The sequence below is a fragment of the Acanthaster planci genome, linkage group LG08 (genome assembly GCF_054643075.1).
Source record: "Acanthaster planci isolate LZ-2023a linkage group LG08, COTS_SCS, whole genome shotgun sequence".
Classification (NCBI taxonomy): domain Eukaryota; kingdom Metazoa; phylum Echinodermata; class Asteroidea; order Valvatida; family Acanthasteridae; genus Acanthaster; species Acanthaster planci.
This window is the reverse complement of record NC_141784.1, coordinates 9,737,643-9,751,505: the sequence shown is the minus strand read 5'-3', so window position 1 is coordinate 9,751,505 and position 13,863 is coordinate 9,737,643. Positions and strand designations below refer to the sequence as shown.

The window sequence follows — 13,863 nt, the reverse complement described above, 5'->3', positions numbered from 1 at the left end:
ACTTCATCGGAGATTTGTCAGACGGTCGACGTCAGACAGCTTCTGGAACCGTATTGGTCGCCAGTTGTAGTGACGAATTTGTAACTAAAATCTGATTGGCCTTTAGTTCTCAGGTATGCGTTTCCACGCTTCTGAACGCGCGGACAATTTCTGACAGTGTCTGAATGAGCCATTGCGGCATAGTTTGGACAGGGACCCGTGACCGCGCACTCTCAGTTGCTTCGTTGACGCATCCATCACAGGTACATTTCTCACTTTTCGCCGGAGTGGTTTTTTGGAGATAAGTCGTAATCTCACGCCTCGTCGCTCGGAATGCTTGTTCCAATTATGAGAAAACAATTAACTTCTCTTCGAAAACTTTATTTACCTATAGATAGGGTGTTGAGACCTTGACGAACAATACAGAACGGGAGACATGTTATCATGAAAGCAAATAAATAGGAACAGCGAAAACTGTTGTTCCGCACCTCGAAATGTACAACCATTTTACGGTAGTCTCTGTCGTTCAATGAAGAGTGTTTGTTTCCTTCAGGACAAATGGCCACTTGGGTGGCTTTCTTTAGCTAAGTCTCAAATGACCAAGTCGAGCGGAAGAGAATAAATGACAACTGCTGAAATGTTTTCAGGTTTATTTAGTTTTCACACAACACTTCTTTTATTCTACAAGAATATCAGCCAATGTTTAAAGCTATTTAATTTTGAATCGCCTTCAGCATCGTATCTTCAACACTTTTATCATCCGTAATTTGCTCAGTCTATTGGAAATTTGATGAATACATTCTACTTCGTAATTTCTTTGGCCATTAACCGCCACAACATCAGTTCAAGCACAGACTTCGTTAATTCCGTCGGGAATACTACAAACTTCCACCAATGTATGGATCCGAGGGCAACAGGGCCAGCCCCTCCGAGAGCCCGATTTAAAAAAAAAATCGTCGGAAAGGAAAACGTGTTTGGCCGTTTCATTTCCCCTCCTCCCAAAAGCATGTAAGAGCCCTAAAATGCAGCCTCGTCCCTCAGAAAGACCATAAAATGTTGCATGAAAACATTGCCGAATGCCCCCCCCAAAAAAAACAGGATTGCCCCCCGAAAATTCGGTAGTGGATCTGCCCTTAACTTCAACCAGGACATAGAATGACATCTCTCTGTAATCGCAGTACATAGCAAGTCATAACAACGTAGCTAACGGACCGTCACGTCGGTAGGATTTGAATTTTGTGCACAAGGTTTGAAGCCTCATTCAAGCTCTGTTGGGATCACTGTTAACTTTGTTCATGGAGTGTAGAGGGAAGGAACTCGAACAGGAATTGAACCCGCGACATTAAGTTAAAATACATGCGATGTATAAACTCCAAAGAGCTATGCGGCTAAATAATAATAACTTCTCTAATTTTATAATTAAAAATGATTGCATTGTGGACGACCAATTTACATTTTCTTAACCCTCTGATAAAAAATCTAACTTTAATATCAAATTAATTTCTGTGAGAAATCACCGATTCTTCCGAATAAATATTAGTAAAAGTAACATTGGCCAACGACAGAACAGTTTTTAAAATCAGATTTCAAATGCTTTCATCTTACAAACAGTAAAGCTTGTTTAACACTATATAATACAACATTATGTACAGTACATGTAATAATCTATGTGGTGGCAAGTCAACTGTTAGGTGTTCGAAAGCAACCGATTTGAATGCATTGAATGCAGGTTTTTAAAACCTCAGGTGACCCCCTTTTAATCACTTTTGAATTTTATTCTAAGCTTCTAGTAACAGGGCTAAATGGTTTTTCATGCATTTTAATTTGCATTCCTGATAACTCATTTGATGGTTGCTCAACGGGCAAATCAGTCGCTTCGCTCTTCTTCGCCATCAGCACACTCAAATGTATGTACACAGTATCACTCAACACGCCTCATCCACTGCACTTTTTGTCATATTCCGGTCTTAACATATACTCGAGAAGATCTCGAGACATCATGTAAAGTTTTCTGCACTTATTCTCTGTCATGTGCTCACTCGATTCTGTGTTCTTAGGAGCGTACACGACAACTGTCGTGTATTACAACATGGTATCGTGTATGTATGCAAAGAGAAAAAAAAATGAAATTGTTCTTATCATGATGTCGCATCCAGGTCTCCAAATCTACGCCTACATTTTACTATTGATTGTCAAAGAAAAGATGTGGGCCTAACAAGCAAAACAAACCAGCTACGAAATTGAATTTTTCTTCGTGAGTTTAGAGTCACGCGTTATACCAAAACCAAAACCAAGTTTTCCTCTATCCCTGGAACTCGGAGATGATGGCGTAGTATGTTAGGACCAACCCGCCAAGCTGCAAAAGAGATAAAAAGATGAATGAGTGTATGCAACTTACAAATGAGATTGTGACAGAATGTCACCTTGTATCTGGCCGCAGTATTTAGGGAAACATTATGTCGTCACATGTAACTAACCATAAGTATCCAATTCTCTGTTGAAATGGTCTGAGGAAACCTTAATGTGACTTGAATCTGATAGTGACACATTGGAATAGAAAGCTTTCTTGTTGACGTACCGGGTTCTAAAAACACTGACGCGAGTCGGATGGCATATTCATATAACAAAGATTTGTAGAGGGCTTCCACCGTTTAAAATTCCGGCCTGAAAGTAGGAAACTACACCTGAAAAATGTCCAGTCCCCTCTCTTAAATAAACGAGGATCTTATGCAGTGCCAACAAATCCAAGTTTTATTCAAAAAAAGGGTTCCTTATTACAGAAGTGCGTCGAAATGTTTCGTACAGCCGGTAAATGTTCAAGACCAGAATTAATTGAAAGAGTATTGGATGAGATGGCTTCAGTTTGGCACTTTGCCAAAACACATCAAGTTTCTTCCCGCACAATATCACGTTTATAGTCACAGTTTTGTAATGGATGTCAGCTGTGCATGTCGAAGATGGGAATTTGAATGCACATGAGGAGCGATACGCAATTTTACCGAAAAAAGAGGGAGAAAATACAGACAAAACAGCCGCCAGAAAAAGGTACTCTCTCTTATCCTGGATGACCGATACCTACCGTCAATATGAAGGGTTTGGTGATCGTGACTAGGTCGAAGATGGTGAAGCCGATATCCTCTCCGTTAAGCCTGGACAAGAACAGGTTCATCTGCAAAATGTCAAACACGGCATGCGATGTCACATTTCAGTAGCCAAGATTCTGTACCAAACATCCATCGTGCTTGAATGATGGCAAACAAGTCCGAATCGAGTTGTGTTGTGCACGCTATGAATATAATGCTTCCCAATACGGTTGCTAACTAAGAACAACCGGGTTGAGTATCGTGCGAGAAAAGAAATACATAAAATCTGCTAAATGTATTGAGTCAATTATAACATGAAAGTGAATCTAAAGAACATAAAATGTGTTGAAATTCAGATACCTGCATAAGTTGTTCATTGGAGACGTCTTTTACCACACATACATAACAATCGTCTCTGGGATCATGCGCCTGTGAAAACATTTGGAGACAGTAGAAAATTTGTTTTCAAAACTCTGGCAAGTTTATCATGTGTTTAGAAAGTAACAGACGAGAGGGTTGGTGTTTACAGTTCCCGCTTATCCCCCTTCCCCGTTTCCTGAAAGTTCAGACCATCTCCAAAATGGGTTTTGCACTCGATATGATAAGCCTAATTGAAGGTCGCCCAAGCAATGTATTACTTGCAACTTCCTTGGGGCCTGTATAGCCAGTGAACTTTGAGCCCGCTAGCTCAAATTGTTTACATGCATTGGTGTTCATACCCTGATTAAGCGAGAAATAAGCGTGCAGTCATACCTTGGAACTCATGACCGCCGCGTACCAAGACACGACGCAAACGTTGATGAAGATTGAGGACAGCCAAATTCCGTACATCAGGTAGGCAGATATGTTGCCGGCGATTCCTTGAGAGAAGAGCAGCTGGTACAGCATGAAGCACGCCAGGGGGCCCATGGTCAGGTAGGTGATCAGGTTGATGTAGGTGAAAAGCCCGCTGTTTGCCAGACTGACCGACTCGCACAGATGCTGGTGCTGACGCCGGAGCTTCTCGAAATTTGGCGGGAAAATCTTCTCGGCGGTGGCTCGCTTGGTTTCCTTTTCGATGCGCTCGTCGAAATCTTGGAAGAGCCTGCTCATGAGCTGGCACGTCAGCAGGAAGTAGAGAAGTGGGAAGATCCAGGAGGCAAAGGCGTAGATGTTTAAGTAGATGCAGACAACGTGCAAGCCGATATGAGGATAGAAAGGCGCCACAAAGATGTTGGTGGAGTTCCGGATGGACTCGACCGGACCGAACACCCCAACAACCTGATTCAGGAAGTGGCAGCACACGTAGAGGATGGCGACTGCGGCAAACGCCTTGGACCGCCGCCGGAGCCAGCCCAGGTCCAGCTTGTTCTCGGCGTCCTGCTGGATGTACTTCTCAAAGTGGAAAAAGTATTGGCGTAGCATCTTCGTGCGGGAGGCGGCCCAGAAGTTGACGCTAGCGTTGAGCGCGGCCTGCAGGAGCACGGTCATGTAGATCACCTTGAAGTACAGCCGCGATGGGTCCAGCTCAGCCCCGACGAAGAAGGCGGGCAGGAAACGAACCAGATTGATCCACAGGAAAATGAGAACGACGATGGAGTAGTTACGGGAGTTCAGGATTTTCCTAGACTTGCTCTTAGCTTTCGGAGGTTTAATGACCTCTGCGTGCCACAGCCCCATAAACTGCATAAACTTGAACAGCGGCGACATGGCTTCGTAGTAAGTCAAATGAATGTCACTGTCATCGTCGTCATTCTGCACAACGTGATGTCTCGCATCGATGCCAGTGACATCTGTGTCATGATCTCCTGTCTTGGATCTTACGAGGATGCCGACTACCGATCCGTTGGTATGCGTCATCTCGTAGGCATTAGTCGGGGTGTTCTTGGTGACGTAGGGTGGTGGGGGACTTTCGTCGGTAACCAGTGGACAGACACTGCTCGCCCTTGACATTGTGACAATCGTTACTCAGCCTCAGAGAAGAGAAATTGGGACAATCTACATAAGGAAGACAGGGAAACAAGATAAAGATAAGTGACGGCGTAGAGTGACGACTATACTGGGTAAAGGAAGGTCTAGACGCCGTGCCCCTGCTGTACCGATTTGTTTTTTGTTTGGTTGCTTGTTTTGGTGTTTGTTTGTTTGTTTTCAAAAAAGGCCTAGGCTATACACCGTGCTAATTGTGTGCCGAGCTTAATCAATACGAGCGTGGCAATAGCAAGGCAGTCACAGTAGCTGCCTTCAACGCCAAAGTTAAATAGAGCAGTGTGGTGCCAATGCCTCTCGGAACTATGGGTGCGATAGCGCGAAATACCCTGTCGATCTCAAGAGCCTGTCGAGTGTAATTTGCCGAGCCGCTGATTAACACTTAACGTCGTGCCATTGCTGTGCCTAACTTTAAAAAATCAGTTTATTTCAGTTTGGCACGGCAGTAGAGCGGAGTACAGTCTGGGCCGAAGGCACAGTGTGATACTACCATTGCGCTCGGGCAAATTGAATCTGGCACAGAAGTGCAATGATACGATAGAGTCTGCCGCGCTTTCGCCATCCTGAACGGCGGTGGCGCGACTATGTTCTAAGAAGTCGTACTGTAGTCTAGCCGAATGTGACCACATTCGAAGATAGCAACTCTCACATGTGGCAACGAACCCAATAAAAAAACAAAAGGAGTGGCTGGGTGCAACTTTTTTTTCAATTGCAAACTCCTCTCAAACATATTATGTCGGTCTGAGAGCACGTAGTGTAAATAGAAACCTGCCTTTTGGGGGATAAGCCAAGAGCTTCAGAGAACATAAATGAATTATACTACTTCGCAATAGCAGAGTCTCTTCGATCGTTGCTATAATCGATAATGGACGGTCGGTTTTACTGGAGATACCACCGCGCGAACACGCTAATCCATTTCTTGGGATAGCCGCCAAAGTCAGACCCCAAAAAGTAAAATCTGTTGATGTCCAAATGACAAAAACGGGCGCTGCCTGGCGAAACTTGAGCCAGACACTTGTGTGCAGGTGCGGGGAAAATAAATCGGTACTGGCTTTCAATCTTTTTGAAGCCATCTGTTAGTGTACGCTCCGATTACTGTCATTGTAACCGAATGAAAAACTCCTTGTAAAGAAAAACCAGGTATATAAGAAAAGACGAGAGAAGAAAGAACGCATGCCGCGATGCCTAAATAGTGCCGAGGTCTGCACGGGGGTTAACTAAACTATGTGCAGTGATTTACAGCTTCCTAATTGTGAACAAAGTGACCGGTTAAGCATGTCATGGAGACTTAGTGCAAAAAAGGCGAAGCATTTGCCAAGGACCAAAGTGACTCCCAAGCTGTGTACGGACGGCTACAAAATGACGCAGTGGGCCCGTCCTCTTCTGCGTGCACCACTTACCCGGACTTATGCAATGGCCAGGCTCTCAGGAAAAACGTCCTGTTAACCTTTGCTTAAGCTGAACTAAGCACCGTCTGTAATTTGCAGTAATTGTCGTCAACTACCAATCTGTGAATAGGATACATTAATTTCATTTGGTGACTTCGTGTCCCGGGTGCTAGAGTGCAGTGATGTGGCGGCGTGTATTCTCGTCCATTCGTCAAGGCGACGGAAAAACAGTCCAGCTCGTCAATTCTCAATTACGCGTGTACTCCGCAACTGTCACCGTTACTGAGAATCGGAAGTAACCATCAGACTCAACCAGTGCGCGTGGACCATTAATCTAACGACTGACGTCACGGCTGTCCTACGAGTTATGAAATCTTACGGTGCTTTGCTTAATCAACAGAACGCTAATTCTTCAAGTTGAAGAGAAGAGTTGGAATCTTTGGTTGCCATATAGGCGTCTGGAGGGAGGGGACGTGAGCGTTTGCCCCTCCCCCGGGAATAAAAAAATACAAAAATGGGAGTGTGTGTGGTTAAAGTGATGTGTGGCAAAGCGGTGGGCCCTAAAATATTTGTTCATATAAATTAATTAGTGAGCCCGCCACCTCGTCAAAGGGTTTCTTCGTGACTCAAACGAGATAACACGCTGTACGTCCTTGAACACGTTTCACCAACTGAAACTCCGCCGGCGGTCATGCACAGACCCGCAAATCCCCCATTTTCAATCCACTGCAAATGCGGCTTAGGGAACACGAGGAAGAGATGGGATCCGCATATTGTTTTCCTGTTTTTCAGCTCCTCCCTAAAAAAAAATCCGTATTTTCGAGATCTGGCACATGCAGTGCTCACAATGCCCGACGAGACAAGATCCAGTGGCTTTTGATCATTTAAAGTCGGCCATTTGTCGAGCCGAATCTAAGTAAATTGACACAAGGGATTGGTTGTCACCGTTATTGACTCTCCTGACACTTGGAACTCGGTGGGTTTCCGCTGTACCCTGAGAGTGTATTTTCTTTTCTCCTTTTTTGGGGGTGGGGGTTCGCTGTGAAAACTCTCAGGGGAGATTATCCTTAACTGTAGTGGTGTAATCCCGTTTGAAACTTTTCTCGGCTTTTATTAGTTTCGGGGACCCCGGAGGAACGATTTAAAGTCTGCGATGGACAAAAAAACAGAAACTCGCGAATCACGATGCGCAAGCAAAGTGGCGTTACAGAACAATTCCAATCACGGATATGATTGGAAACCAAAGCTTTGTTTTGCTCTTCCAAAGAGTTTAAATATTTTGTAAAGAAACTTAAATAGACATTTTCAGACTTAATTAAGCTTTTCTTTTTAAAAACAATTTGGTTGTTGAAATGGCAGTTAAAGTTTGAAGGATATTATTCTAGATTAAGTGCGATCGAAATTTTTTGTTTGCATAAAAATGGCTTTGTTGTTTAAATTGCTTCAGTCAGGCTTCGGTTCCTTTCCATTTATTCCCATTTTGTTGTTTCTTCTACTTCTGTTTTCACCTACGAATCTTACTACCAGTAGTTTTGTTTGCTTACTTTAAATCCTGAGAGATTTTGCCCACCCCAAGAACCAAAATATGCCCGCCCAGAGCCTTAGAGTCCACAGGAATGTGCGATATACACCAGCCCCAGCCGGCGTACCTTGTAATCCGGACCCTGTCTTTTCATTTCGCGTTCGATCCGTGATCTGAACGAATCGATATAGTAATTAGCTTGCCTCGTCACAAGTCATATTTAGTCCGTTCCATTAGTGTCGCTAAGTAGGCACTTTGAGCTGATGTGGTGAGTTTAGGCTTCTGCATGTTGCTTATAATAATTACCATATTCCCTTCAAAGAAGTCCGGACAAGAATCGATACCAGGGCTGGGGCATGGTGAAATGGACAGTTATATTGTAATCTTCTGAAAGGGGAGAGATATGGGGTGGGATCGAGTTGCGTCCTTGATCGGAGAAGTGGTTGTTAAGTACCTGGATTTAGTTGGGCTGCAAGGAAGCAAACTAACTTCGTCATTTTCACAATGAAAAAAATACTTCTTTTTACCGTGCAGCCGTTAAACCGTGCAGTTACGTTCAGGGGGGGGGGTCCGGAAGACGTTTATGCATCAGGCCAATTTCTCAAGCTGTATGGTGCTAGCAACGACACTCCTGTTTTGAAACTTACGTCCGACGGAAAAAATGGACTGCCTTTCCTCTCAAATTTCCCACCGATAGGCAACATTTAGCCGCAGCATACTGTAGCCATATGAAGTATGATACAAAGCGAATGTACTGAACACATAAACAACATCTATAAAAGGCAAAAGAGTGAAAACATGGTTCCTTGAAAGTGTGGACATCACTATTTTGGAGTGGTTTCACTTTTTAACACTAACCCCCTAGGGTGAATGTAAACTCATATTGATTAGGAGGATTTGGGACTGTTAGGGCTCGGGTTTTCACTCTCTTTAGAGCAGCTTTAACTCTTTGTAGAATTGTTTTTACTCTATTTACAGTGGGTTCAATCTTTTGCATTTAGAGAGCAGAAATATGTTTCTATGCAAAATGATTCACAGTATACGCACATGAGCAATTGCAACACCGAGCAGAGTGCACTAACTTAGAGTTATCGATTAACTTTCGTGTTATGACCGTTGGTGGCAACTGGAAGCGATATTCTAGAAAACAGTTTCCTTCTTGATCGTAGATTGCGGTTGGGGACTGATAGGCCTATGTATCGACGGCCATTGTTGATGTGGCGAGGATTTTTTCGAGTAGTAATAAAGCTGAAGCACTTGTCAGCAACAAGATGACGAATCTTCCGAGAAAGTTACAAGTAAGTCGGTGATTTTCTCCTCGTCACGTTTTTGCCGTTTAATTCGCTTTTACTTCTCTTTTTCCTTTTTTTGATTTGCCAACACCTGTACTCCGAAATCAACACCTTTGTGACGGAGAAGAGTTCTCTTTTAATTGTGAATGAACTTTAGATTGAAGACTTAAATATCATTTGGCTTCTGAAATGTTTTTGTGTATTTGCAACAGGTGAAGACGCAGGCCTGTAAGACTCCGCCACAGAAATGATTGAAATTTCAAACCTTCGCAAGCAACATTGTTTAAAACCCCATGCACACCTTTTCGTCTCAACAGGTTCATTTATAGCCTTAGTCAATGTGATGATAAAAGTGCTCACCGGTCACTAATTGAAGGAGCGACGGGCCATTGTTTTCCCTTAAACACAGCTTCTGAACTTGCAAAAAAAATAGTTTGAATAATTCCAGAGTGTAAGAACTGGGGGAGTTTTCAAACCAGGTTATCTACGCAGAGAGTTTTATACGGTTGTAAAATGAAAAAAAATTGAATCAGAAACGAGCGGCGCCATTTTGCCAGTTTTGCTTCATATGCGAGCATTTTTTTTTCGCAGATGAAATTCCTCTTTCTACAGGAAAACTTGCTGTATACTCACACACAAACTAACGAACCTTTGGGCCAGTTTTACTCTGAATGTGCTTCAAGTAAACTTTTGCATTTTTTTGCAAGGAATTTACTCCAAAGTGAAAGCAGTTTATATTGTGACTAATGTTGGGTTGAAAGTCGAGCGAATACACAGTTTAAATTCATCATCTGGTGAAATAAAACTTTCATTTCCGAAATAGGTCCCGTCGATTTGGAAGTCGGAAATAAAGCTACAAGACATTCAGAACTTTTTTTTTTCAACGAAAGTGTCACATCGCCAGACTGAAGTAACATTTTGTATTTTACTTGAATTAGTAGGATTTATTTCTAGAAAGAAAAGTGTTATCCGGAACTTCAGAAACGACTGTTAATCGTTAAAGAAATTACTTAGCACATTATAAACCCTCTACCGACGGATTAAAGGAGCTAGTTTGACACACGCCAAACGAAACGAAGGTCATGTAGACTCATTATTTGTGTTTTAGTGTTCACAAATGCTGGAATTAAAGAAATTTTGAGTAAACCGGGCAACCTGGAAGTTTATTCCATAAGCGCAAGCTTCGTAATAAAAATTCAAACGACAAACTTGGGGGATTTGTGCGCTTTTCGTTTAAGTGTTGTAATTCGACATAAATGGTGTATTTTGATATCAACGTCGTTATATTTCTCCTCGAGTGATTGTCTACACGACATGCAACAATTTTTTTCGTTTTCTCCCAGGAAATCTTAAAAAATCCATACTTGAAAGATATACACGACATTTTACATTACGAATGTGTTTTTTTTCGCACAAAATCTAAGTATTCTCGCATTTTGCTTTTCTGTGACTGACACTTCGTCAACAATCAGAAAATTCGACAGTTACCGCAAAAACAGAAAGCTTTATCAAGTGATTTTCTAAAATATCATTGTTAAAGTAGAAATAGTTTCATTAATATCTCGTTTTCTGTAATTATTTCTAAAAAAAATTTCGGTAATTTATTAATGAAGAAGTCACTTTTCATACTTCGTTACATGCATTTTTTTCAAAGTATCAAACCAATCAAAAGTTTTTACGGTCAGCGTTCTGCCATTTTGATTTTGTTAATTATGAAAAAGGTAAAAAAATGATCTTCCCATCAATAAGCAAAAGAAGTAAAAAACGGCAGTTTATAAACCTAACAGTCCTGAATCCTCCATTTTCAATATGATTTGACACACACCCTAGGGAGTTAGGGTTAAAAATCAGCAGTCGAACCAAACTGTGATTATAATGAAATGAAGATTTGGACTCACTTCGTTCTGTCTTGCTGAAGCTTCTCGCGGTTGGATTGCACCGGTGGTGTCGGTTGTCACACACGCCTGGACACACACGCAGAGACGGCCCAGTGGTCGTATTAGTCCCAAACTTCAACACTAGACAACGCCTTTTCGACAATTTACTCGCCCCTTAGGGTCTGATTAGAAGACAAACTTCCATGTTTGGAAAATAAACAGGCCTCTCTCATCGTCGGAACAAGAAGCGAGTTTGAAGTGGACTCGAGAATAAACCGAGTGGCCCAGACTGAAATTCGGCCGTGAGCAGAGTGCTGGTGTGAATGCAGCAACAGTACAATGATGGCGACTTATGGGCCCACGGGTAGTGCGGGAAGGAAAGTCTATGGGAACGGTTTTCATCTAACCACCCTAAGCCTTTTGATTATCAGATGAGATGCTTTGTATCGATCCACGCTGGACTGAATAATGATGGTACAAAGCGGAGAGTTTTTGTGTGAGCAACGGTCTGACTAGGAGACTAACGACCTTCGTCGCAGGAAGGGACGAAATTACTGACCCCGTTTATTGTTAGAAACATTTGGGGGTTGTAGGTCCAAATGCAGCTCTAAATCCTACAAAATTTGCCAAAACATCTGGGCGGGCAGTTTTCCTAGACTATTGGGCCAAATCAGGTTAACATAAAGGACTCCACAACCTGATTGATAATGTCATTCGCATGCAGTTTATAAATAATTGTTCCCCTCAGTGCGTGCATGTCAATCAAAAACTGCAGTTACTGTTACTGGGAAAATGTAGGTGATATTTTCTGGAATTTACGGTGCGAAAAAGTCGCTTATTTCTAATTCAGCTGTCAGGTACCCCCTCGGGGTACCAGCGAAACTCGCGAGGCATCTGGGTATGGGTAAATCCCTCTTTTGACCCCACCTCTATTCAAGTTATTGTGCACGTTGTTGCCATAGCAGTGTCAACAATAAACACGGAATTGAGCCCGCAGGGCTGATATTCAGAGGACTTAGCGCCGTCCGGGTCCAGCACTGTGACGTTGGGAAGGCCTAATACGGAGTTTTTAAAAGGACATGGGTGAGGGAAAAAACTGACAAATTATTTGTTCAAACAAAAAATTCTTCATTGCACGAAAAAAGTCCTCTGACGAAAACAAAATATAGCCGTTCGAACGAAACAAATCTTCATTTGAACGAATATCTGTCCTTTTTCCTCACCCATGTCCTTTTAGAAGCTCCGTAGGTTAATGATCTTATCTCTCGCAAAATTTTGTGAAGGGACTACGCTGACTATATACGGGCGATTTACAACAGTGCGCCTCTAAGAGTTTGCAACGCGTTGACCAATCACAGTGCACGAAATCTGTCGACCCTTTCCGAACGCGCATTGGGTCGACAGATTTCGTGCACTGTGATTGGTCAACGTGTTGCAAATTCTTGGAGGCGCACTATCGTGAAACGTCCATATTGGCCTTGCACTCTGGAACTCGGTGGCCAAAATTTTGACCAGTATTTTGCCCGCCGCGACATCAAAAATGATATTGGTCACTGGGTCCAGCCAACTAGTGCATAATGGCCAGCTGCATTTGTCATTGATGAAACAAGAGCTCGATGCGTTATTTCACTTCATTGTTGAATGGTCACATCACCCATTAATTGGCATATATCTATCTTATTGATGAATTTGATGGTTTATAATTATTGTTATAGAGGTAAATGATACATCTGCTAAACTCTAGTGCATTTTTACCTTGTGCTCGCTTGTTCGTAAATTACTGAATTGCCGGATTATATAACACTGCAAAAACCAACGCCCATTATAAACGCGTCTTAGAGTTAATTATAAACATGTACTTCAACCGTTTAAGATTAAACACCTTTTTGGAAATAAGCATGTTTCGGTGTTCAGAAAGTTTCACCAACCCGATAAACGTGTTTTGTGTCTTGTTATTAACATCCAAACGTTTCATTGTGCCTAAACTTGTTAACACGTCAACATGTATAGTTGCAAAAACACCGCAACATGTTTAGCTTTGGATTTTGAACACCACAACATTTTCATAAAGTGTTAGCAGGAAGGCGTTTTATCAAATACTAGTAATACTTATTTTTACAGTGAAATATAAGGTCCATGGAAATTGCCTAAATTGGCCTACATTGGGAACATGTAGGCTTACTGGGACGAAGCACAACGGAACTGTCTCGAGGCAACGGTTACTGGCGACCTGAACGGGCATCTATACGCTGCTGCCGCTTCTGATTGACTGACCGTTATCCATGATCAGTTCTCGTCATTTGATTCTGATTCCCGGGAAGTATTATCGATTGGTCCGTTTTGTGACAGATTTCAAAGGATGTGTACAAGACTATCTTTGTCAAAGATTTCAAACTTTCCCATTGTCATCTGAAAAATTCACGGCAATTGAGAAGCATCTTGTGCAATGTCGGATAGAATCCAAATAGAGGGATCCCAATACGACGCCTTTAGCGTCGATCTGCGCATTTCTGCGTTTGAAAACGAGGCTGTATGTGTTAGTCTCAATTCTTAATACCATCAGACGATGGAAAGTAAGAAGTCAAGACACAAAATACATAAAGGTATGTTAAATTCAGACTTTCCAGGCTTCAACTTTTTGTGGAAGAGTCTTTCAGGATGACTCAACATGTAAAACGTACCTGCAATGGTCGTGTATCTTGTGCAGTGGGTGTGGTTTAAACTGAAGTGGCGCCACACTCACGAACCGGATACTGC

The 13,863-nt window shown here is 42.4% G+C and overlaps 1 protein-coding gene across 2 annotated transcripts; it reads right to left on the bottom strand.

The window, feature by feature from the left end:
* Positions 1 to 598: 598 nt before the first annotated feature.
* Positions 599 to 11,802, bottom strand: LOC110979311 (uncharacterized). Of its 2 annotated transcripts, none has more exons than XM_022235004.2 (5): positions 11,128 to 11,802; positions 3,816 to 5,039; positions 3,423 to 3,491; positions 3,059 to 3,148; positions 599 to 2,335 (listed from the first exon to the last, which is right to left on the bottom strand). In XM_022235004.2, the coding sequence occupies exons 2-5, from the start codon at positions 4,992 to 4,994 to the stop codon at positions 2,282 to 2,284; spliced, it is 1,392 nt and encodes a 463-aa protein (XP_022090696.1). In that variant the 5' UTR covers positions 4,995 to 5,039; positions 11,128 to 11,802; the 3' UTR covers positions 599 to 2,281. The 2 variants fall into 2 exon arrangements, with proteins under 2 accessions (XP_022090696.1, XP_086996318.1); XM_087140192.1 differs by lacking the exon at positions 11,128 to 11,802 and adding an exon at positions 6,428 to 6,762.
* Between the last annotated feature and the right edge of the window lie 2,061 nt (positions 11,803 to 13,863).

What these genes read in the sequence shown, in the direction of transcription:
- LOC110979311 (XM_022235004.2), bottom strand. Translation starts at nt 4,994, where the DNA reads ATGTCAAGGGCGAGCAGTGTCTGTCCACTGGTTACCGACGAAAGTCCC. An exon ending in CGGCGGTCATGAGTTCCAAG is followed by an intron (nt 3,492 to 3,815) that starts GTATGACTGCAC and finishes ATGTTTTCACAG; the next exon opens with GCGCATGATCCCAGAGACGA. An exon ending in CCAAACCCTTCATATTGACG is followed by an intron (nt 2,336 to 3,058) that starts GTAGGTATCGGT and finishes TCTCTTTTGCAG; the next exon opens with CTTGGCGGGTTGGTCCTAAC.